At 35.8% G+C, this 27,131-nt stretch overlaps 1 protein-coding gene and 1 long non-coding RNA gene across 2 annotated transcripts in view; one reads left to right on the plus strand and one right to left on the minus strand.

Annotated features, from left to right (window-relative positions):
- Positions 1 to 14,148: 14,148 nt before the first annotated feature.
- On the minus strand, positions 14,149 to 14,404 carry LOC123697943. Its single transcript, XR_006752316.1, has 2 exons — positions 14,356 to 14,404; positions 14,149 to 14,219 (listed from the first exon to the last, which is right to left on the minus strand). It is a non-coding gene; the product is annotated as an uncharacterized LOC123697943 (long non-coding RNA).
- Positions 14,405 to 14,605: 201 nt separating this feature from the next.
- The window catches only part of LOC123698075 (frizzled-4), a 28,239-nt gene continuing 15,713 nt past the window's right edge, over positions 14,606 to 27,131 (plus strand). Inside the window, exon 1 of the mRNA XM_045644671.1 lies at positions 14,606 to 15,618. Within this exon, the coding sequence (XP_045500627.1) occupies positions 14,714 to 15,618 (905 nt within the window). The 5' untranslated portion in view covers positions 14,606 to 14,713. The remainder of the gene's footprint in view (positions 15,619 to 27,131) is intronic.

Consider the following 27,131-nt stretch of genomic DNA (forward strand, 5'->3'; position numbering starts at 1 on the left):
ATGTAAACCTTATAATTATGGATGCTTTGAAAAATATTGAATTTTCCAAAGTCAGCTTCGTAAACTATAAAAAAAAACCTTAGAGATTAAAAGAAACTTTTTTCTTCAATTTTTTTAATTTTTATTTTTATTTATTTTTTGTTGTTTTTTTAGTTTTTTTTTTATCAATTCAGAAATGAAACTTCTATTTCTCATATTTTGTTCAATACAATATTTTGTTATTTTTGTAGATTTTGATTTTTTTTTTTGTTTTTTTTATCAATTCAGAAATGAAACTTGTTTTTCTCATATTTTGTTCAAAACATTTTGTTATTTTTGTAGTTTTTTTTCAATTTTCAACTAAAAAGCTTTCGACATTTAAATTTGATACATCTGACTTTGAAAGCGATAGGAAATCTTGGAGATCTAGGAAACACTTTCAATTTTCAAATTAAAATCAGTTAAACATTTCGATTTTTTTCTTATTATTTGTTTCCCCATACTTTACGAAAAACAATGCACGACAATTGAACTAAACTGGAATTTCTGTGGATGCCTTACAACTATAAAAACTTTTAAAACTATTGAACTTTATACGGTCAACTTATAAAACTATTTTGAAAACTTGGAGATTCAAGAGAACTTTTAAATAATGAAATTTGCAAGCGGCATTCAGCAGTTTTTCGCATTGTTTTTTTTTGTTTGCTTGATTTCTTACACTTAATGAAATACGATGCCTAAAATTTATTTGAATGTAAACCTTATAATTATGGATGCTTTGAAAAAGATTTAATTATTCAGAGTCAGCTTCGTAAACTATAAAAAAAAACTTAGAGATTAAAAGAATTTTTTAAATCATCACATTTGATTGACTTGCCACATTTAGAATTTTCTCATTACTTTTCAGAAAGCGATACGTGGACAATTGAACAATACTATAATTTCCTTGGACATGAACCTTACAACTAAAAAGCTTTCAAATATATTGATTTTTATAATATAGTCAACTTCAAAAACTATTAAAAACTTAGAAATCGATTAAATTATTAATTTTGACACAGTAGTCACTTTTCGAATTTAAACTCGAGCGTAAATGCAGAATACCGGGTTGATAACCTCATTCGCTGAAATGCGTTTTGGCTTTGAAACCATATCATCTATACGGAACCACGTATCACCGTACTTAACGCAGCCAGTGTAGTGCCCAGGGGATTGGGGACCAGCGTGGTAATCTGCAATCCCAGCAAGCTGGAACGAAGATCCGCTTAAGCTAATCAATGTGGGAAAATCTTTTATTTCAAACCTTGCGTCTGCATCTTCGATACACTCTATGAAAGCGTGAGATCGATATTCGAATGTCGTTTCAACAAAGTTTTTACATTTCACACAGGGTTTTTTCGAAATGGAAATTTCGTTAGCTTTCACAGCATCACTTATTTTTACATACCCGTGACTCATGATAGTTTCGATGTCCAATGAAACGGTTACTAGTTGCCTCGTGAGAACCGTATTGCATACTTCGCACACTCTCCGTTCCTCTAGGCTAGGCTCTTCATGAAAAATGAGATCACATAAAATAGTGATGTTTGACAGCGCATCAATGGTTGAAACTCCAGGGGCGCTACCATCATGAACGAAGCACGATACTTGGCCCAAGATATTTGCACGTTGCTTATATACTTCAGGATGGCAACCCCTTTCTGAAAAAAGTTTCACGAATTCGAATATTTGCGATTTCGATTTTTGAATAGCATCGTAAAATTTTTCGTTGCTAGATGCACCAGCAAGAATATGGATGATTGTATCAAAGCCGCATGTATTTCTTATTATCACCCTTTGTTTGTTAATCTGGATTGACGGACAGAGAGTTCCATTTTGAATGACTTCGATGCCAGTTTTCCGTTTTTTATTCGATTTTGCCACTTTCAACTCAGGGCACGCATCTAAGTACACTCTTTTCGGTTTTTTCGGGTCATTTTTATTGCGCCAGTTATGTTCCGTACCCAGTTCATTGTTCTTGTCAAGAGCATAATCTTTGTCGGTGTCAGATTCAACTATGTGACTTTCCTGTAGTGAATTTTCCTCCGTTTGGTCTGGTGATATTGGTGGTGATTTTTTTTCAGCGGACAACACATTGTCAATTTCCACTCGAGCTTCTGTTTCAGATGTTTGTATGGGAGCCACGCTGTTTGAAATTTCCAGGGTTCGAACCTGCTGCAGCGTATGTTTTTCCGCCATGACCAATTTTGTGCGTCCGGAAAAAGATGTCAAATGTGTTGTTACAAATTTATCAATTCTCATAGGGCGCCTCTCATGTGCCAATGTTCGGTGTTTTAAGTCATTGAACTCGCTTTCAACCGCAGATGAAGTCGCAACCATACTTCCATAGCCAAAATAACTTTTCATCACGTTTGAGTACAATGGGAAGTATGGAATTAGATTTTTTATGCGTTTCCCAATGCTAGGGACATAGTATGGATTCACATCTTCACCTATTCCACTTGAATCACTGGAGCGAAGATTTTCGAGTGAACTGTTGTAAAGCGACGTTCCCCATTCGAATATATTTATTCCACACTCTTCATCCGCTTCGTCTACTGCTAGATTATTTTCGTCCGATTCTTCTACTAATTCGGTAACTTTTTTTATAAATGCGTCTCCTTTTACCAAGGTATGCAAACGATTGAATTCTTTACCAGCTAAACTTAGACAACCATTTTCATCCATTCCAAAGGTTGGACTATTCGCGATAATCAGGGTACCCCGGAATATGTCTTTCAGTTGATGAAAATCCTCACATTTGCTTATCAACGCCATGATCATTATATAGAATTTCCGTACGAGTGGATTTACCGAATTCAATTCTTTCCACCGTGAAATCATTTTTACGTAATGGGAAACATCGAGACGGAGAAAGCATGAAGGAAGCAAGTCGGACGATTTTACTACGCAGTCGAAACATTTCGACAGATAATCTTGCAAATTCCGACATTGTGCGAACGCTCGCGCGCATGCACCAAGAAGAGCTTTATCAAAATCGCAAGTTACCTGTTTCGGTAATGGGAAATTTGCTTTATGGGATTGACCGATTCGGAGGATTTCATTAAGCCAAAACAGAATAGTGTTTGTGTTTTGAGAGGCGCTCAGCATCTGAAAAACTGGAATCTTTGATTCAAACGTTTCCGTCAATACTTGATACAAGTACAGATGGGAAGACAGTTCACCATTGGGTTTTATCAACTTTTTTCCTAATGAACCAGTGCCATCGATGCAAATATATTGGTGATGCAGCATATAAACGGCTACTTGTTCAGGTGTCCAGTAGTGAACGAAAAAAGGATCCAACCCAATAGTGTGAATCTCCCCTACGTGCCGTTCATATTTCATTGTTTGAATATTAGCCACTGGATCTGTGCCTTTCAACCCGAAAATAATATTTTTCTGTTCCTGCTTGGCCTTGCGTAGGATCGCATTTTTTGGAAGATTTGCTGGTTCGCGATCCCCAAACTTCATCCGTTTGTCTGCTTCGCTTCGTCGCCAGATCGACGGTAGAATATTGCTTTCTGCCAATTCCGATGAAATTTCTTTTCTTCGCTTGCCCTTCAATTGTCTCTTTTTAGAGTGTTCAAACCTTTCGTCGTAATTTTCTAGCAAGCAGTCCATTAAAACATCCTCACGAGGCAATGGTTTGTTTGCAACCAAACCGGAAAATTTACAACCGCATTCTTTGCAGTGACCAGAAATTTTTAATTGAACTCCGGACTCGGTCATACTATTTTTTTTGAAACATAGAGGGCATTGTATTCGATACTGGAGCCACAGTTGTTCGTACAATTTATCGGTCCAAATTTTTCGTTTCAATACTGAATATCCTCTCTCAGTTAATTTTGGATCGTGATAATCGACATTTTCTGGCGCCATGATGACCCAAATTTCATGTGGAATTTTCAAAGTAAAAGGATACTCGGTCATCTTACTCGAATTGCTATCGCGAGTGTCATCTTTTTTCGAATCATCTAAAAGAGAAACTTCACTGATTTGGAAATTGTGATATCCGAGTACTTTGTCCCATGTTTCGTACCGATTGTTCTTGAGTATGGTGTAAACATATTTGGGACTGATCTTAGAATCTGTGGCAGAGTTCAAAACGTTACTTATTTTTTGATAAATGTCGGAACTCGGAACAACAGGTTTGCCGAAAGAGTCGATTATATTTTTATATTCGGGGGACAAAATGATTTCTGATAATTTTGATATTAAATACGCCATTGTGTTTTATTGCGCAAATTTTCATGGATCTATCGATTGATGGAATAAAATTAACGTCCGTCGTGAAAAAAATGGCTTTCTGATGTAATCGAAAAAATTCCAAACAAAAGTTTGGTGGGTGATGCTAGCAAGCATAAACGGAAGTAACAGATTTCTGATGTTTTCTCGGAATGTGACTTGTGTCTAGAGTATCTAGCAGCTTGACTCGTCTGAACTCGTCTCACAGTGTGCGGGTAGATCACGCGCCTGGCCTCCCTACCACTTGTCGTATGCAACAGACAAACGTGAATCTGTTAGGTCCTCTACCGACATAATATATCGCGCCTTGAGAGCATCCCCTCCCTACGACACGCTCGCTACCATCCAATGAAGGCGGGTTGTGTCTAGATAATTTATATAGGTAAACTAATAAAATGCTTTCTGATGGTAACACCTGAATTTAGGAGAGTTAGCAGGAAAATCGAATTAAAAAAAAAAACTGAGTGCTTTTTTGCTATGAACTTTTATATGAATTTAAAACTTGTACTTATAATATACTTCTACGCCAAAAACCCGAATGTGTCGGAAACGTCGAATTTTTTTATTTTCAAAATTGTATTATGTCGAAGAGAGAATAAGTTTTTTTTATTGGCAGTACGTTGTACTAGGATGGTGGGATGACTTAGCACAAACGGTATTTTTACAATAATATGTTAGCGTCGCAAATGCGAGCGTACACGAACGACAACCTTTATAATTGCGCACAAATATCAATTATGAATGCAAAGGTGATAAACTTTTTTTACCCCACAAATTCGATACAATAAGATGAATAAAATAATCAGTGTAAGTAGTTCTGAAAAGAACTTTTTAACGCTTTAAAAACTCAAAATATAAAGTTATAATAAGATATGTCAAAGTTAAATTACTATTGAGTTAATAAATACCTAATGAATAAATTTGATAATTTATAATATATTATATACCCTACAGCAACGTGTAAGAATGTTATCGAAATAACTATCTTTCTATGAAAAATAAATAATGTTAATTAATAGCAAAAGTAAGTGAAACCGGAAAATGTGTTGTGAAGAAACAATAAGATGAATAAAATAATCAGTGTAAGTAGTTCTGAAAAGAACTTTTTAACGCTTTAAAAACTCAAAATATAAAGTTATAATAAGATATGTCAAAGTTAAATTACTATTGAGTTAATAAATACCTAATGAATAAATTTGATAATTTATACTATATTATATACCCTACAGAAACGTGTAAGAATGTTATCGAAATAACTATCTTTCTATGAAAAATAAATAATGTTAATTAATAGCAAAAGTAAGTGAAACCGGAAAATGTGTTGTGAAGAAACAATAAGATGAATAAAATAATCAGTGTAAGTAGTTCTGAAAAGAACTTTTTAACGCTTTGAAAACTCAAAATATTCGATTTCGGTTGCGTCCACTGCGTAGGGAGCCGACCGCGCGAGTGAGCCGCGCGGCTACCTATCTCGCAGAACTCAATATCCCTTCCCTCCTCACCTTCACCCCGTCTCGAACTACGCCTGCTCATTGTATTAAACAGTATACAATACTATTTTCTGTAAGATTGACACTTTTAAAAGTTCGTTATATCTTTTGAATGGAATATACAATTTTTTTAATTTAAAAAGTATTTTGCTGGTATTGAAACAGTCTATAATAAAACATCATTTAATGGGATAAGGATTAATATATTATGTGTATGGATAACATGGTTTACTATCGGCACTTCTATTTACTTTGAAAACGTAAAAAAGTTGTTGTAGTAACATAACTACTGAAGATGGACATATGGTATCGCGGACTTTCTTGTAGATATTGATCCATTCTATAATACCGTAGAACATTTTTTTGGTCTATCTTCAATAGATTCCGCAGCGCACGCGATGACAGAAGTTTTATTGAGGAATTTTTTACACCTTGGGTTACATTATTGCATTTTTGGTAAGGATCTCTATTTTTTTTGAAAATGCAATATAGCCTATGTTGCTCAGTAAAGATGCAGCTTTCTAATGGTGAAAGAATTTTTGAAATCGGTCCAGTAGTTTATGCGTGAAAACCATACATACATACTAACATAATTACAAACCTTTCCTCTTTATAATATTAGTATAGATTTGGTCAACCAACATTTGCTTACAGTGATAAAAGGTCATTGGATTCTTACAATATAAATATTACATGCATCAAAATATGTTCTTGCCGAAAGTAACAAATAATTAAAGGTTAACACAGCATGCACCAATTGAACAGAGCTATTTCTTAAAAGTACAATACAGACATGTTATTATTATTATTACATAGATGGAATAATTTAATTAATAGGCTGATAACAATAATTTACGTTTTTAATTTATGAATTAATTTATGAAATATTTTTTGTTTCTATAATAGCGCGAATTCTCTGAGCTAAAAGACAATTGAAGAACAAGTTAGTTCAGTTATACAGTGCAACCTAGATATAACAAATCTGAAGGGAACAAATAATTAATATTCGTTATATCAAGTAATTCATTGAACTGAGGTTCGTTATGTTGAGGTTAGGTTGGTCTAAAATTCGTTATAAAGAGGTTTTTTACGTTTCTGATCCATTTCAACTTGAATCTTAACAGCTGCAGTTAGACGACGAGCGCGGTCGCCGCGCGGCGACTGCGCGGTGGCTGTTCAGTTATAGCAAATTTATGTTTTATTAACAAGGACGTAAAGTTGAAATTAATTTTGAGTAACTAACTGCGCGGTGGCCGCGCGGTGGCTGCGCGCTCGATCGCGTATATTGAATCTTATGGACAATTCAAGGGTATTAAGAAAAATTTGTTAAATCGAGGAAATCGTTATATTGAGGTAGGTACGTTATATTAAGGTTGCACTTTAAATTAAAAAAAAAAGAATACAGTAAAAGTTCCTTATTCGCGCTTCCTTTATTCGCGTGTGATTCGCGTTTTCACTATTCGCGGATTAAAAAATGCGACCCAATTTCTAATACATATACAGACATACCTACAGACTTAATAAGTACATACATAGTTAATAATAAAATTATTCCAATAGGTATCTAACCCAATATTCTTGTCAAATGGACTAATAAGAAAGTAAAATAGATCTTATTACAAGTTAGCCTAAAGAACATAATAAGTTGTTAAATGATATCGCCGAGGCCTTTGACATAAGCCGCCTTTGTCGCAAGCCGCCTAGGCCTTTGCCGCGATTGATGTTTTTGAGAATTTAAATAAACAGAATGGAAGCAACCTTATAACTCAATAAATAAAGTATATTTTTAAATGTAGTTCCGTTTATAGTAAAAGCCGCTTTGCGTGTTTTATTGTTTCGTCTTTCACATTCGTTGCAAAAATTGTGATAGAGTAAATCGTCTACTGCACTCTTCCTAGTTTATAATGTCAACTAAAAAAAATGAGAAACGAGTTTCGACACGAAAAAAATCTGTGTTACCACTTAAAGTGAACTTGCAAATTGCTAATTAATGTGACTGCTGTGTATCAGTCTGAACTCTGAATTGAAGAAGCTTTTGAAAACTGCCAAGCAAGAAAAAATTACAAAATTCTTCAAACCATTGTCTTGTCTTAAGGACGCTATAACGTATTTTTACAAAAACACGCTGTTTTTCGGTACCATTTTAACTTAAAGCAATTACACGTGAGAACATAGTAATATCTTAATTTAAAGATAATATATTCAGCTCTACGTTCATCTTATAAAAATTGTACGACGTCATACAAAATTGTCGCTGAAATACGTTTTTTCCATCACAATAAACGCATAAAATGCAAAAAAATGGGGTCTAAACCGGTACCATTTTAGGAAAATTAAGAGCCTAATCTATCTTCTTAACTATATCTTATTGAGGGATATATAGTCCTTTATATATGGTGTAATTTTTATGAATCTAAATCAAAATTTTATTTCAATAATGAGCTAAATTAAAAATACTTGTCGATTTCTTCATACATTTTGTTCTCGCGGTTCGTCAGACCGCGCTCAGAAGCGCTCTTGGAAGGACGGGTGTATCGCTCCTCGTGCCAAAAATAAAAACGAAATAAAAAAGATTATTGTGCGTGCACTGTCTTTTTCGTGATTTGAAATATTTGATACTTTATATGAGTAAAGTTCTGTATAAGTTTCATATTCCAATTATGTGTAATTTAAAATTATGTTTTTAAAATTACCTTGCCTGAGATCCTCTTTTTTATGGGTTGTTGAATAGATTGGTGGGGTAAAACAATTCAAGATGGCGTCGACGAAAATTTGGCTTTTTTTTCGTGATGGGTGTCATTTTCATAGTTTTTGGGGTAGCTATTACCGAATATGAGGTCAAAACTGAAATCCAAGATGGCGCCGACGAAAATTTTACATCTTTTCGTCATAGGTGTCATTTTCATGGTTTTTGGGGTAGCTATTAACGAATATGAGGTCAAAACTATAATCCAAGATGGCGCCGACAAAAATTTTACATCTTTTCGTCATGGGTGTCATTTTCATGGTTTTTGGGGTAGCTATTAACCAATATGAGGTCAAAACTGAAATCCAAGATGGCGCCGACGAAAATTTTACATCTTTTCGTCATGGGTGTCATTTTCATGGTTTTTGGGGTAGCTATTAACGAATATGAGGTCAAAACTATAATCCAAGATGGCGCCGACAAAAATTTTACATCTTTTCGTCATGGGTGTCATTTTCATGGTTTTTGGGGTAGCTATTAACCAATTTGAAGTCAAAACTAAAATCCAAGATGGCGCCGACGAAAAATTTGACATCTTTTCATCATGGGTGTCATTTTCATGGTTTTTGGGATAGCTATTAACGAATATGAGGTCAAAACTATAATCCAAGATGGCGCTGACGAAAATTTGACATTTTTCGTGATGGGTGTCATTTTCATGGTTTTTGGGGTAGCTATTAACGAATATGAGGTCAAAACTAAAATCCAAGATGGTCGTCGAATTTCAAGATGGCGTCATGGTAATACTGTCGCGTTATGGAGCAAGGCGGCGAATTTTGGTATCTATGAATCTCGCCCAAGAAGTTTCACTCCTGACACGTTTTCTCGGCACACACGTTCTTTTTTATTTTATTCTCTTTGTTTAAATGTTTTAGATAAACTTTTTTTTAAATAAAGTTTAGCGAATATATTTAAAGAATATATTTAAAGTTAATAATATCTGTCAGAATATTAACATTATTGCCACAGAGTTGCGTTTTATATTAAATTTCTAAATATGCATTTCAATGTTCTTTAAAATTGTTTTTTTTTTAAGACTTTCTACAAAACTGTGGTTGTTAACGTTTTTGTTATTTTATTTAAGTTTACTTAAAAGGAGTAAGAAAAATATACCTAATTATCGACGGTTACATTGGGGATTTGGTAATAGCTGTCTCAAAAACTTTGAAAATGACACCCATGCCGAAAAGATGTAAAGTTTCGTCGACACCATCTTCGATTTTAGTTTTGACCTCATGTTGGTTAATAGCTACCCCAAAAACCATGAAAATGACACCAGTGTCGAAAAGATGTAAAATTTTCGTCGGCGCCATCTTGGATTTTTGTTTTGACCTCATATTGGTTAATAGATACCCCAATAACCATGAAAATGACACCCATGACGAAAATATGTAAAATTTTCGTCGGCGCCATCTTGGATTTTAGTTTTGACCTCATATTGGTTAATAGCTACCCCAATAACCATGAAAATGACATCCATGAAGAAAATATATAAAATTTTTGTCGGCGCCATCTTGGATTTTAGTTTTGAACTCATATTCGTTAATAGTTACCCCAATAACCATAAAAATGACACCCATGAAGAAAATATATAAAATTTTTGTCGGCGCCATCTTGGATTTTAGTTTTGACCTCATATTGGTTAATAGCTACCCCAAAAACCATGAAAATGACACCCGTGACGAAATGATGTCAAATTGTCGTCGGCGCCATTTTGGATTTTAGATTTGACCTCATATTGATTAATAGCGACTCCAACTCCTTGAAAATGACACCCATGACGAAAAGATTTCAAATTTTCGTCGGCGCCATCTTGGATTTTAGTTTTGACCTCATATTGGTTAATAGCTACCCCAAAAACCACCCACATTTGCAAATGTGTTTGCTACTTAGGAAAAGTTCAGATTTAAAGATATAGGTAATGTGAATGTGTGGTAACGAATTTAATTTATTTCATTCCGACTGTTTCTCGAAATAACATACATTTACTAAGAATTGCATACAATGCCGGGTTTAATATATTGCCGGTAACATAATATTATGTATGATAATAATTCTTAAAAAAGTATTTTATACATTTCTTAAAAAGCTTCGATATTGTATACAATAATACAATTCATATTCAAATTGTTGTAAAATAGTCACACTTTTTTAAGTTGGTTGAATACACTAAAATACTTATAAGGATCGTACCTACTAATAATAGTAACAAAATGAATTTTTAAAGTTCCCAGTAATCTTCTGGAATCAATTTCAATAAAAATATAAAAAAAATAATAATATCAAGTATGAAGATGGTCTATAAAATGGAATGCGCTATGTTTACGTCTTTTACGTGAGCGTGATGTTCCCGCGAACCACGTGGCGACGTTAGATACCTAAATTTGAGTAACGCAGATTTGTGACAGCGTCCTTAAGATAATTAATTAAAATGTTTAATAACTTCAATTTTAATAAATTTTTTATGCATTTGTTTTTTTTTTATTTCGTCACCTAGGAACGTATATAATCCCATATAAATTAAAATTACCATTCCGTATTCACGGTTTCTGTATTCGCGGAATATTTATTTTATGGAACATAATCACATATACCCCGCGAATAAGGAACTCTTACTGTACAATTGTACAGTTTGCTTTCTGCTACTCGTTGTGCTGGAAAAAAAATTTAATTTTTCGTTAATGAAGACACAAAAAAGATGCGTTTTTTACAGGAGTTAAAACTAAAAAACACAAGAGTTGTGCTGAATGGTGTTGAGTCTGTGATACTTGCTGAGTAAAAAATAAAATATTCGTAAAATGATACATCTTCAAAAAAATCGAATTATTTTTATAACAGAAGTGTAGTTTTTTCTTTGATGAGTCACCAAAGAAAAAACTACACTCAAAGACCGGCTCTCTAACTTCAATATGATTTCACTAGAAAATCGAAGGGACATTTTTGATCTAATTTTCGTACCTAAACTTTTAAACAATAATATTGACTGCCCCCAATTGCTAACAAGACTCAACATTCGCCATTTTTTTTACGAAATTTTTGAAACATAATTTTTTTCGGACGCGATATTTTGGAACAATATAGAACAAACCTAGAACAACCTGGAACAACCTTTAAAAATTTTCTAACTTCAAAGTGCGGTGCCAACTTCCCGGGGGTGGTTTTTTACGAATTTTGTGGAAAATAATTTTTTTTCGGACGCGATATTTTGGAACAATGTAGAACAAACCTAGAACAACCTGGAACAACCTTTAAAATTTTTCTAACTTCAAAGTGCGGTGCCAACTTCTTTTTGGTTTTTTGCGAATTTTGTGGAAAATAAATTTTTTTCGGACGCGATATTTTGGAACAATATAGAACAAACCTAGAACAACCTGGAACAACCTTTAAAATTTTTCTAACTTCAAAGTGCGGTGCCAACTTCCCGGGGGTGGTTTTTTGCGAATTTTGTGGAAAATAAATTTTTTTCGGACGCGATATTTTGGAACAATGTAGAACAAACCTAGAACAACCTGGAACAACCTTTAAAATTTTTCTAACTTCAAAGTGCGGTGCCAACTTCTTTTTGGTTTTTTGCGAATTTTGTGGAAAATAAATTTTTTTCGGACGCGATATTTTGGAACAATATAGAACAAACCTAGAACAACCTGGAACAACCTTTAAAATTTTTCTAAGTTCAAAGTGCGGTGCCAACTTCTTTTTGGGTTTTTGCGAATTTTGTGGAAAATAAATTTTTTTCGGACGCGATATTTTGGAACAATGTAGAACAAACCTAGAACAACCTGGAACAACCTTTAAAATTTTTCTAACTTCAAAGTGCGGTGCCAACTTCCCGGGGGTGGTTTTTTACGAATTTTGTGGAAAATAATTTTTTTTCGGACGCGACATTTTGGAACAATATAGAACAAACCTAGAACAACCTGGAACAACCTTTAAAATTTTTCTAACTTCAAAGTGCGGTGCCAACTTCTTTTTGGTTTTTTACGAATTTTGTGGAAAATAAATTTTTTTCGGACGCGATATTTTGGAACAATATAGAACAAACCTTTTTTTTTTTTTTTTTTTTTTTTTTTTTTTTTTTTTTTTTTTTTCAAGTGGGGAAATCTTGCCTAAGATACCCACGGCTCCCGGGGAAGGAGCCGTGGGTTATGTCGGATTCCTACCGACCAAAACCCCACCGTGTACCAACGCGCTGCTTTAGACGGGATGCGGGTACACATTCGCAATCTTCCGCATGTCCCGCCCAGCAGTTGCCCGTTTCCAGGCTCTCCGCCACTTGCCCGTTTCCAGGCCCTCCATCAAATGCCCACCCCGGGGTGGCGCGAGCCGTACACGAGCTCACGCCACCCACTCGCCGATGATGGATTGTTCCCCGTTCCATCATCGGCGTTCCCCAAACCCTCGACCCCAGCACTGACCGGCCGAAGGACGCGCGCCGAAAGGCCCTCCGAAACGTGAGTCACGCGTCAAACGACCCTCCGGCGCACTTTTATAGAGGTTTCCCTCGCAGCCCCCACCTCACACCAGAGGTGGCGGCCCTCGGTCCGGTCCCACGGACCGGATTACGAGTTGGCAGACGGCTGTCTCAGGACAGCCGCTGCCCTACACCCACCTACAGGAGTCACCGCGTGTCACAAAAGTGACGCGTTGGGATCCCGCCCCCTGTTTTGTTGGTAGTTAGACTACCAACAAAAAACAACGCGCGCGGCCTCTGGCCGCCATCCATCGCCGCAAAGCGCAGCCCCCTGCCAGTCGGTCGGAACGAGACCCAAACGAGCCCCGATCGACCTTCCAACCCCGTTTTGCCCAGCCAAATTACCAGGCCGCGACCACTAGCCGCCATCCCTCGCCGTACCACAACGGCACCTGAGCCAATCCTGGCCCCCCGGAGGATCCTAGCCAGCTAGCCAGCCATCCAGCCAGCCAGCCAGCCAGCCGGACAACCAGCCGGTGACAGCATGCCAGCCAGCCGCCGTCCAAAGCAGCCAGCCAGCCAACCGGTGGAGCAGCCGGTTTCAGCCAGCCTGCCAGCCAGCCCCCTAGCCAGCCAGCGAGGCAGCCGGTGTGACCAGCCGGTTCCAGCCAGCCCGGCCAGCCGGCCTTCAAGCCAGCCAGCCAGCTATATGGATCCCTGGCCGTCGAACCAATCGTGTCGTCAGACGACAGACCGGCCTTTCAGCCCCTCCGCGTCCAATTAGCTTCACTCAGAGTGCACGAGGGCACTCCAAGCTACTGAGCCCCCCCGGCCACGACAAGGCTTGGAACTGATGGGGGGGAATATAGAACAAACCTAGAACAACCTGGAACAACCTTTAAAATTTTTCTAACTTCAAAGTGTGGTGCCAACTTCCCGGAGGTCAACTACTTTTTGGTTTTTTGCGAATTTTGTGGAAAATAAATTTTTTTCGGACGCCATATTTTGGAACAATGTAGAACAAACCTAGAACAACCTGGAACAACCTTTAAAATTTTTCTAACTTCAAAGTGCGGTGCCAACTTCTTTTTGGTTTTTTGCGAATTTTGTGGAAAATAAATTTTTTTCGGACGCGATATTTTGGAACAATATAGAACAAACCTAGAACAACCTGGAACAACCTTTACATTTTTTCTAACTTCAAAGTGCGGTGCCAACTTCTTTTTGGTTTTTTACGAATTTTGTGGAAAATAAATTTTTTTCGGTCGCGATATTTTGGAACAATATAGAACAAACCTAGAACAACCTGGAACAACCGCCAGAATCGCGATATCTAAAAAGTGCGGTGCCAGCTCAAAAATCGGGTTTTTTGACTTTTCTCGAATAGTTTTAATCTCAGCTGTATGAAATTCTGGAACAATGTAGAACAAACCTAGAACAACCTGGAACAACCTTTAAAATTTTTCTAACTTCAAAGTGCGGTGCCAACTTCCCGGAGGTGAAGTTAAACAGCCGCTTATCGAGGCTCCTAAGTTCCTCCAATACTTTCGTGCATACCTGCCACTTGCCCGCCGAAGCCCAGACCTTTTTGTTTGTAGTTTGTAGCGCCGCCCCCGCGCCCCGCGGTGCGAGTGACCGCTTGACTTGACGCTTCACCGTTCACGTTTCGTAATTCGTTCACAACGTCAAACGACGCGTTCCGTAATGGTTGTGTTTAGTGTTATTGCAAACGTGCGCGAAAACTTTACGATGCAGTGAAAACTTTTTGTGAATTGTGAGTTGTGACTGTGCTTTTTCAAAATGATGTGTGTCTACGTGTTTATTTTACTGGCTCTGGCCATGAACATTGCGTCGGAAGCCACGGTACGGATATGTGAACCTATTAAAGTAGCGATGTGCAAGAATATTGGATATAATCAAACCGGGATGCCCAATCTGGCGAGGCATACCTTGCAAGCTGACGCCGACGTCACCCTTCAGACATTTAGCCCCTTGGTGCAGTACGGGTGTTCGTCTCAGTTACATTTATTTTTATGTGCGGTTTACGTGCCAATGTGTACGGATAAGGTCGCTCTACCGATTGGACCATGTAGAGGATTGTGCGAGAGTGTTTACGAAAGGTGTTATCCCGTGCTCAGAGGATTCGGGTTCCCGTGGCCGGCTGAGCTCGATTGTTCTCTCTTTCCAGTAGAAAACAATCACGAACACATGTGCATGGAAGGCCCCGGAGAGAGAACTGTATCTGGAACGATACCGCTGGATACCTCGAATGCTAACAGTAGAAGTGCTTGTAGAAGGCTTATTAAGCCAAACAGTTGGATTTGGTTGAGGGGATCGAGCCGTTGTGCGCAATATTGCGACGCGGAAGTTTTATGGGAGGCAGGGGAGAGCAAAGCTGCGGAAGTTTGGCTGGCTACATGGGCAGCGTTAAGTTTTGTTTGTACTTTGGCTGCGGTAGTAGCTCAGTTGGCTTGTGGAGATCGGGGAGGTGCTGGAGAACGTGCCTTGGTCTTGGTGGCGCTGTGCAGATGCGCGGCCGCAGCTGGTTGGGGCGTCAGAGCGGCGGCGGGGCGCACGGCCGCGGGCTGTGCTAAAGAGTCCACATCGCCAACAAGAATGCTTCTGGCTCACGATGGTCTGGAAAATCCTAACTGCGCTGTCGTCTTTCTACTTCTTTACTACTTTGGAATGGCAGCGTCTGTGTGGTAAGTTTCTTAAGTACCTAGCACATATATTTTTATATAAATACTAGCGGTCCGCCCCGGCTTCGCCCGTGGTACATATGAAAAATAGATGTTGGCCGATTCTTAGACTTACCCGATATGCACAGAAAATTTCATGAGAATCGGTCCAGCCGTTTCGGAGGAGTATGCAGACTAACATTGTGACACGAGAATTTTATATATAAGATTAATACCTAACTAACTACCTAGGTACCTAAGTATTTGAAAAACAATATGAAAGCCAACGCTTTTAGTCCCTAAATACCTACCTACATATTTAATTTTAGTTTTAACAAATGCTAACCAGCATTTAGAAAGTGACAATAGGTAGGTAACAGTTTTAATACCCACGCAAAAAAATTGCAAACTCAATAACAATGATCGTTTAGTACAAAGGCTTGTAAATCTTACTATAACACCTTACTACAATAAACTGCCCGCGTGGTTCCGTACCTGCTATTTATGACTTATCCCAAACATTGTCACTGATGTACCTATTAGGTTTTGTCACTTCTTTCAAAGGAACGTGTTCTTTTATTGTAGATACCAAGGTGATTTCTTTGAAAAATATAAACTGATTCCTATATAGGTACCGTCTTCCTATTGTTACGTACTTATTTACCTGCAGCTTTACAAAATGTCACGTGAAATAGGTACCTAGGTGACAATAGAACTTGGATGTCAAGCATTGATTTATTACAACCAGTTTAGTGAAACATACTTACATTGCAAATGCAAAGTTGTTCCATCCATCAGCTTTCGTAGTCAGTATTCTTTTTTTCTCTTTCGGTCCCGATGGACAATAAAAAAAGAACTTCGCGAAGCACAGATGCACAGATTACTAAATACGTAGGTAGTGTACCTACTTACTACACAAAAAGCATATCACTGCAAATTGCAATGGCCCATATGATGTACTAAAGAACTAAGTTTTGACCATTGAGTTAATATGATGGTTTTGACTTAGTTGTTTAGTGGAATCATGTTCTAAGCGTCAATTAGGTTCCTATTAGGTACCTATTTGTAGAAAAGAAAAGTAAACAAAAAATCCACGGATTGTAAGAAAATTATGGCTTTTATTATCTACTTGTAGGTAAGATCAGAACTACTAAAGTGCTACAGCATTCAAATGTTTGTTACTCAGAAAGTATAAGTATAACCACTATAACCTAGTTAGTGGTTACGAAAGGTTTAACTATGTACCATCAATCATAATCCTGATGTGTTTGGTACATTAGTCAAAACTGAACACGAAATGTAGGTTGCGTGTTATATATAAATGCACGTCATAAAAGCTAAAGTAGACGTGTGGTTTTCCAAGTATTCTTTTTCCTAGTAATAGTCATAAGGAGCACAACGTGGCCAAATTATTTTCTTTTTACAATTATCTAAGTAATTTGACAAAATTATGTCGTTCTGTCAATAGAATTGCTGATTTACGTATATTTTCAATTTTAATAATAATTCAAGTCGATATGTTTACTTCTTAGTAACTACCTAGTAGACGTTACAAGAGCTTATTAAATTTATTTTTTGTTATCGATTACTCTTTCACAATAAATGAGCTATACAATATGTGCCACTGTACACAGAGACAAAAAGAAAAATGCTCGTACAAGGTTATGAACGAGATACATTTTCACACTTATGTCCCCGAAACAAACTATATGGTGCTCGCAAAGGACTTCGTAAAATCTTTGACTGAGGTGGTCAAGAAAAACCAGCCACGTTGCATTTCTACATAAAAATTACTTAAGCTACAAGGAACCGAAGGATCGATGATACCCTTCGGAAACCACTTTCGACCGACAATTTTTTGCGCGTACCTCATTCTTAAGGAGTTTCGCAATAATGATAAAATCTTCTTTCTTGCTCTTCGCACTTTGTGATTCAAATGAGATTCAACAGTGCCTTATCTGTGATAATATTCGAAAGTCGAAACTCAACTGCGTTTTTAGTCAGCTTACCGAGAACTGACTGTTACTGGGTGGTTAAAAATATAAAACAGAAATGTGTGGTGAAAAGCTCTAATCAAAGGAAAGCTTTATAAAATTTAAATCCATTTCATTTCTTTGAATAATGGTTTATAAGAAACGTTTTATAATTGAATGACATGAATCGATGCGACGATAGAAAACGTCACCAAAATATTATCGTTAAAATAACCCACCGGACGTTATTAATTTCTTAGAAAAGCAGATTTTTCTAACATAAGCGAGTCTTTATGATAATTTCACGTAGATTTATGTGAGGCCGGCATTCTTTGATACTATATCTGATGGGCCCTCGACAGATATTAATGTTTCATGTTGATAGTTGTTATGCACCTTGTTTATCCTCTGTTTAAATTTTGTTGAGAAATATGTTTTTGTTTCATTTTAGTGGTGTATACACATGAATAGTTCAATAATGTTTCAGAAGGGAATTGAAACTTATGAAAATTTTTAATGACTGTCAGTTAGAGAACAATTTAAGAGGTAGTAATTTTTATGTTCTCTCTTGCACTTTAATGAGTGCACACGACATTTGTACTTACACGGCGTAGTTCAACACACTTATTGCTATACCATCGACTGTTAGTCAATTACGCGTAGTTATCGCATTTTATTGACACTTGAAAGGTGCCGGTTTAATTGTTAACAGCGGGCCCTTGTTTGAAACTAGCGTCTATTAACATAATAACAGATGAGAACGGAACTAGTTAGCTGCGAGCATGTTGTGGTTTCTGTAATGAGTAAGTTAACGTGGAATTGGTTTTCTGAGTGCGGTTGGAGGTACGTGCTTCCTAGACGTTGGATATCGCCGCTTGATATATGAATTTATGTCTTCCTATACGTATCTACTTGTACATACTATTTATTATATATCCATAAACTTCTATAGAATGCATGAAATTGATGACGATGATGACCGAAATAATTGTTTAAGTGGGTACCTATTTATTAATGTTTCCATTTTCTAACAATTCAAAATATGTACTCACATGGGTATTATGCAAAATAACAGAAACTACCTATATTATTATGTTATTTTATACCTACATACTTACTACTTAGTACTACTTATTAAAATGGTTTCAGCAAGTTTGCATTACAGTTTACAAAATCAATAAGGAAAAGCTCATTTAGCTCATTTTCCTATTACCTACATAACAGCAAGTGTAGTAAAATTATAATAGAATAGAAAGCAAAAGGCATGTTAAGTTGAAAGCACATTTAATGTGCTTTCAACTTAACATGCCTATCATTGCCAGCGATTTGAGAATATTTTATGTCTTACGACTGGAACCCATTACACCATTAACAGTAATTTTATAGTTATTTACGAAACCATGCCGATGAAAAATTCAATTACTAAATTATAATAATATGTTAGGTTTTAAATCTTTACAAATTGTTCTTCAAAAATTGTAATGTTCTTTACAAAGAGCATTAAATTTTTGAAAATCGCACCCAATTTGTAAAATGTTTTTACCTTAGAAAAGCAGACGGTAACATATTACATATTATAATAATCATTTTTGGCATCACTTGCGGTAATAAAGGAACCCCTATAATATTCTCTTTACACGTAGGTATAGATATAGGATCTATTAAATTTTATGCATAAACGTTTAACAACAAGGACCTCTGAGCATAAATTGAAGATCGTTTCTGGCTAGTCTTATACGGGTCAGCACCAAGCATATAATCAAGGCCCGGTTCATAATTTCTTGTTTATTTTAAATTTCCTTGCGGCTGCCGATATAATCTCGACATGAACGCCCCGCCTCGAGTGCAGTGCTCGTTAGTAGGGTTGTGCTTTGTATCTAAAATCGATATCGTTATCGATAAAATTGGATAGCGCTGTTTAAACAGAGAGTCGTGTTTTATCAAATTACCGTATGATTAATTTTAGCTGAATTTCGGTGAATAGTGACTGTGATTATGTTTATGGAATGATCACGTCTTGTTTCTTGTTTTACGTAAAGACTGTTTGAATCATAGAAATCTAAATAACAAGGCACGTCGTTATTTAGATTTCTATGGTTTGAAAATATTTCGAATGTTTACAATAATATGATTTAGAAATAGGTACCTAGTACCTACTACCTACTTCACACATAATTTTGTTTATCATTTGAGAATTCAGTTTACTTTATACTGCTACGTAGAATAAAACATTCATATTCAGCTGAAGTGAGAGAAATATCAGAATCATTACCAAATCATATTTATTTTAAATAATCTGTTAAGTATTAAGTTTTAAATTTTACTAAGGTACTGTCAATTCTTTCTAAAATATCGACAATCATCCTCGAAGCACAGCACTAAATCTTGAGATTCGATTCTCTGCGCCCGCGCTGTAATTGGGATGCTAATCAGATGTTGAGCTCTTCTCGTCTCTTTTCCACATCCACCAACATATATGTCTATCCCTTTCCCGCCAGGATCGCGTCGAAGGCGGTTGAGTCTTCAATCATCCTGCAATAAGCTCTGACGGCACAGCGCTTCGTAATCACTGTACTTTTCACTGCGGAATAATTTTAGTTTTTAACAACCGACCCGGCTATATCATACACCTAAAGCTTAAAAACTTTAAAAAGTTTCCCTCCATTTTACATACGGCGAGGTTGTTGTCGCTTGCTTACATTGAATGCGGTTTTTATGACGGCGAGTTGATGCGGGAGAATCTAGATACATATAATAAATCTGTAGAAGGGTCAATTCTGTACATTGAAAATATTAAAAAAATAAATAGCAGGGGGTGTTACTGGATCGATACCAAACCCAATTAAGTGATTAAAAAATTTTTTGTCTGTCTGTCTGTCTGTCTGTATGTGAAGACATCACGTGAAAACTACCGGTTCGATTTCGATGAAACTTGGTATAATTATACTACTATATTTTTCAGTTTTATCCATAGACGTTGTTCCGTAGAACCGCGAACACATGTTGCGTATTATTATAGGCCTAGCCGTATTTGGGTCCAATAGATATTTATAAGATATCATTTTCAGAGTTACTCAAAATGGAGAAAATATAAACCATCCACGCGAAGACCGACATCCTCGCGGACGGAGTCGCGGGCGGAAGCTAGTAGATAATAAATTTAATAAATAATGACTTGGAGTAAATTTAGTTTTTGTCATGATTTATATAAATTTATAATTAACTCTAATGACTTTATATGGTATTCCAACGTAGCAATCTACATAGAAAATGTCTTTTCAACTTTCTATATCTTAGTCCTTAGATCATTAAGTAATCTTTCTTAGTCTTCCACAATTATTATCGTAAATAATCTTCGTTTATTACTATGCTCTTAATAATTCAACCTAGTTATCTTGTTTTTTTTTTCATGTCATATACTAGTTTAATGATTAAGTGTAAACATCTTTACGGATAATAAACTAATCTAAATATTCGCTTAGTAGGTAGGCATTCCTCATTCACTTTAAACCATATTTACTCTCAAAGGGGCCGGAGCTGCATATCTCCCACCGAGATCACGTACCCGCCTGCAGTAAGATCCTATCTAGCCTTCGTTATTGGAACCTTTGTTGGCCCCTCAGTGGGTACACCGACGATTGTGATGCTGAGATTAAGGAGCGTTCTTGTTAATTAAAAAACCTTTTAAAGGTGCTTTATTAGTACGTTACATCTCGAAAGTTTTAAATGATAATTACACAACCAAAGAAGTAGTTAATGTCCTTTTTGACGTTAGTTATTTATAACTGGTAACTATAATGGTTGTTTACATCTCCCCTATTTAAATTCCACATAACGTTTTTTAATGATATCTTTTCGTCAACAATTTGTCTAGAGGTAATTGTACACTACAAAGCATTAAAGTTGTACATTGTACTGAACAAGCGTCTTGTTAACCGCGATTCACGGATCAGATACACCCTGCATTGCTCGTTGGGCCTGCCCTGATATTATCTTCCATTGTTGAACCACGTTCTACAGCCATTGCATTCCTTATTAACTAGTATCACTTTTCATACTTGTAATTCAGCTTCGTACAATATTTGTTAAACTCTATATTGCATCTACACAAATATTCGAATTCTAGAAAACTTATCGCACCTGTTTTATCACATCAAAACTAGTATAAAACTTGATTTAAAGTCAACATTTTTTAAATTTTACAACCAAGTTTACAACCAACATGATTGATTTCCGAACTGTCAACATTGCTATCGAACTGGTTTCAATTGGGTTGGTATTTCCCTACTTATAATTATTACTTATTATAGTATTTATTAAGCTTGGTACATATCAGAATAATCGTGTCGGTGGGTGGGCTGTCTTGAAATACCTTGTTTGTTGGTTTTGTATGATGGAAAGGCATATAATAATTAAGGATGGTTACCCCGCCTACCTCGGAACGCGATGCTTGAAAGGAATTTTTAAAACGATGGTAATTCCTATGTACAGTCACGACAACGAGTCTATCTTTTATAGTTAATGTACCTTCGTATTCGGTTATTTTCGTGATTATGTACTTAATACAAGACATAATGGCAGGACACATTATCCACTTATATTTTGAGGGAAAAAGAGATGATAATATGCATCTCCCTTAAAAAACCATATCGTATACAATTCAGCTAATTTTAATAAATATTTAGGTATTCAATGTGCGAATTGCACATGGACAAAAAGTTAAAAATGTAAATAAAGTATGTATTAGTTAAGTTCTGCAATGATCTTCCTACTAAATCTCTGAAATGCAATGGTAAATGTGGATTTATGAATTAAATTTAACTTTTACCTTTTCGCTGTTCTTTGTGAAATGTGTTTTTGAGGATACCTAATGGATGTGCAAAAAACGAGTAGGTACTTATGCTTCAATGTTATTATTATGGCTTCAAGAAAGTAATATTTCATGTCCAATCAATGGTTTCAGATGTCGAATACCAAAGTTTTGATCGTTCCAAAAATGGCTCCTGTTTAATAGCAAAGTTTCGTGAGCGAGGGATTTGGTCCTAAACAAACAATGATTTCCATTAATGTCGAACGGACGGACGGACGGCCACATATATTTATTGATTTATTGATCGTAAGCAGAAATCCCGACGGCCGTAATTTAAACACGGTACCAAAAGAACGAAATGTTTTAGTGATGCGTCGGACAGAGAAATGTTTAGACAGGTTTATGATGAAATGTTTTATTTTGACTGGGTGCCTTAGTAGTTTTGTTTATGCTGGTACAAATAATTAAAATACAATTTACATGTTGGAAACTAGGTGGTATGCAGTTGCAAGCTTTTAATAACTTGTTGATTGAAAATTCCTGATGTCAAGCCAGAGCTCATGTTGAGAAATTTTAACAATTTGTTAAACTGCTCTAAACAGAAGAATTCAGTACATAAAACATAATTGTACGTATTTATTAGCTTGTCATTAATTTCTGTAATTCTAATACGATAATAATATAATTTCGTATTAACACAACTCCACGGATTTTCTATTCGAAATTAAATCTACGCTTTCCAGCTAAGCAGATGCACATGTCTGCGCTACGGGATCCCTGTATCTATGCTTTTATTGTTATCTCTGACTTTTTCACTCCCGCCCGCATCCAGTATGTGTGAAAGAGACGATAAATGTAGCCGTACAAATTACTTTATTGCTGTAAGATATTTTTATATGTCGTTCGTTACGATCTTAGATATGGTGCTTAACAAGAATCTCGGGCTGGCTGTATCTGTTACAAATTTACATAATGACGTGTTTTATTCTACTCGCATTGTTAGTAAAAACTTGGGTGTAGGTATTAATTGAGTTGGTGTCCCATTCGTAGGTACTTTAAAATGCTATTGCCTATTGCCATACGCACAAATAAATAAAATGTCTCATTAAATTTAAATTTGGACCTTAAATTTCCCAAAATACAGATAAACATGCTCTGCCCTCATAAGTTTATATAATTATTGGTGTATGTTACCTAATTGTTCCACTACTTTTAGATATGACCATATATTAAGGGGGGTTAGGCGGTCAGCGAAAATTCAGCTATTCGGGCCTGAGGTAAGCGGTGAGGGGGTCCGCGTTTAGTATGGAATCAACGTGCTCGAAACTAAAAATCGTAAGCGCCATTCACATTTTTATCAAAAAGTGAATGAAAATATTTAGTATTTTCAAAATCTAAAACAGTCAGGAAATCGACAAGGTAAATACCTATATATTTGTGATTTTATACGAATTATTATCGTAAAATACGGTTGTAATGAGCATTTATATGATATTTTAGAGATAACTTCAGGAATTTTTTTTATCGAGCAAAATTTTTCCAATCGTGTTTTGGAAACAGTCATCCCATCACACATACGTTCTGTAATACATATTAGAAATTCCAGTGCGAAAAAACTTCAATATTTTCAATTATAGCTCATAGAAAACAGTCCATTTTGCCGTGTTCACCTACTAAGGGCCCTTAAACAGCTACCTAAAGAGCTCATCATAATATGATTATAAATAATTTATAATCACTTAATAAAGCCCCCAGCCTGCACATACCTACAGGTATTATATGTACATGTAGGATTCAGGGTAAGTCAAGAAACGAGTTTCATATAAGGCGAGAACAATCGCCAGATAGGATAATCATCTCACGACTCCTAACAATAACCCGTTTACGATACAGGACCGAAATAATAGCCAATTGTATGTTAAACAACGCCTAAATGATCATAAATTTTAATGTAATGAGATACTTTACATAGCTAGGCGCTGACTGACTCGAAGCATAATGAGATCGCTAGGTTTTTTGTTAAGGCAAATCTATTTAAGATGCGAGTTAAATTAAATCATTATTTATCCTTTACATAGACAAGATAAATTCGGTTTGGTTTTTGCCTCGATTTATTTTATTTTTACGGCTTAATCACTCCGCTTTGAACACAATTACGTGAAAATTAAATTTATCAAGAACTAGCTGCTCCGCGCGGTTTCACCCCCGTGGCTCCACTCCTGTTGCCCGTAGCGTGATGAAATGCCTATAACCTTCCTCGATAAATGGGCTATCTAATACCGAAAGAATTTTTCAAATCGGACCAGTAGTTCCCGAGATTAGTGCGTTCAAACAAACAAACAAACTCTTCAGCTTTATAATATTAGTATAGATTAGTAATTACAGAACACTGAGATATACATATGGAGACGACACCGCCTACATCACTTATGTTCCGCCTAACATACGCCGTATGGCGTAACTGCACGCTCATTTTTTATTTGTTTTAAAGTGAAACGCATCAAATATGCCTTCGTGTGTGTTACGATATTGCACAAATAATACGGAAAAGTGCAAAGGAATAACTTTCATCGGTAAGTACCTAACTACTTAGATAATAATTTTTAAAACTTAGTTAGAGCAAAAAAATGGCGCACAGATTTTGTTCGTGGTGTCTTCTCCATACGAAGTACTATTATCTCAATGTTACAGAAACATGTTATTACAGCTATAGAAATAAATTTAATCAGGGATTTTAAGAAAAATAAAAAAATGTAAGCCTGAAAAGTATTAGCTATTACAATGTATGGCGCATAATATTATGTTCGGAGCGTTTATAATATCAATTAAATTCAGCACATACCTATATCGAATTATCGAGGCGTAATTGTAATTTCGCATTTAACAATTCATCAATATAAATCACATTTTATTAGCGTAATGTTCTTCGCGTCGCCCGAGCCGAAACTTGTTAGAGCGTTTCTCGAAAATTTAATTATGGTTGTATAAAATACGAGAGCAATAGCAACCAAACAGTGAGGCTGTTAAAGAGGCGGTTACTTTGAACTGTATTTTGCATCGCGGCGGCATCATCAAAGCTATAATCACCCATTAGATTCTGTATCGGAACCGTTCCGATCGTGCGCCTAAAATGCTGCTCGTTAGCACTTTGACAGCTGATTAGAGATATGGAACGTATGAGTTCTATTGTTTTTATGTACTAGTTTTGTGTTCGGTGTGTGGAACATCATTGTTTGAAAGCAACTTATTTTTTTATGCATAATAATTTATATTTGATTTACAAATTAATTCTGAAGCATTCGTACAACACATACAATATAGTATAAACCTTTCCATATAAAGTAGATGCAATTATTGTCGAACTGAAAATCAATCAAAAATTTACTGCTCTGTCCATTAGATATAAATCTGAAATCATAATTCATAATATGAAATATGTACATATTTCATATTATGTTAATTTACAAGTTTACAAAAAAACTTAAGATTGCAGACGGTAAACAATAATTATTATAACTTTTTCCAAAGTAGTTTATTTAACTAGATTGTATAACAAGTTTATATATATATGCATTTTATGTCATAACAAATGGTTTTTGTTACATCTGCATCGTTATCTCCTTTTCATATAATAATGTAACAATGGATACAAAGCGTCATATTACTGCGCCTTTTTTCCTCTCTCAGATTTCTATACCGTAATAACTAATAACTAGGTATTATGACGTGTAGCAACGCAACGGACATGTCTTGTGGTCAATATACATTGTTCGGTCGATGTCGAGTTGATAAATACTAATTTGTTAGCCTCAGTTTGGTCCCACCAATGACCAAACTGATGTAATCTTCCATATAGGTAAATGTTGTGTGGTTTTATGAAACCACGGTAAAAGTGAAACTTTTTTTCACACTATATAGACATTTAAAAACTAAAAATTATCGTACGTATCGTGCGTCACGCGACATGCGCTACACAGACCAAAAAGTTTGAGACGATGTAATAAAAGTTTCACTTTAAAATACCAAATAATGTAATAATATTATAACTTAATTTTTTAAAGCCCTGCAAGTTTTATTTCTTATCATTTCCAAGTCGTAATACCTAGGTCCTAGTACCTACTCAATGTAATATTACCCCCATGTGTAAGTGTTATATGAAATAATCAACGTTTAGAATGAAGAAATAAATAATGAAGATAATACAATATAATACTCTAGTTTTAAATAGACCACCTAATTTACAATAAACCGAAAGGACAAGATAATAATATATTGCCTGAATATTTCTTAAATAAAACGGGCCTACTCTGCGGTCTTTGAACGCTGGCCTACGAAAACCAATTAACATAAATTTCAGAACAGTTTTAGTAGACACCTGAGAATATTGGATTATTAAACATAAATAAACTCTGTGGCTTTAAAACAAGATATATTATAGCGTATCCCGATGCTGCGTCTGCATCATTCTCGTTAATCACGTCAATAAAATTGTTAAATAACTCTCATATCAGGAGGTAATTTTCAATAGCAGTCAAATCCACTTTATGTCAAATTGAGAAAAGTGTACATTTGTATACCGTCATGAGGTATGTTGTTGTGACGCTTTCAATGGTAAGTATAGATTACTATGGGGTTCAAGGTTATTAAATAATAACAAAAATACAGTTAATGCTTACAATTACAGAAAAAACTGAGATTAAAAAATGGATTTGACTTATTTTGTTCCTAAGTTGTGGATTTGACTAATTTTGTTT

This window comes from Colias croceus, chromosome 15 (assembly GCF_905220415.1).
Source record: "Colias croceus chromosome 15, ilColCroc2.1".
Taxonomy (NCBI): Eukaryota; Metazoa; Arthropoda; class Insecta; order Lepidoptera; family Pieridae; genus Colias; species Colias croceus.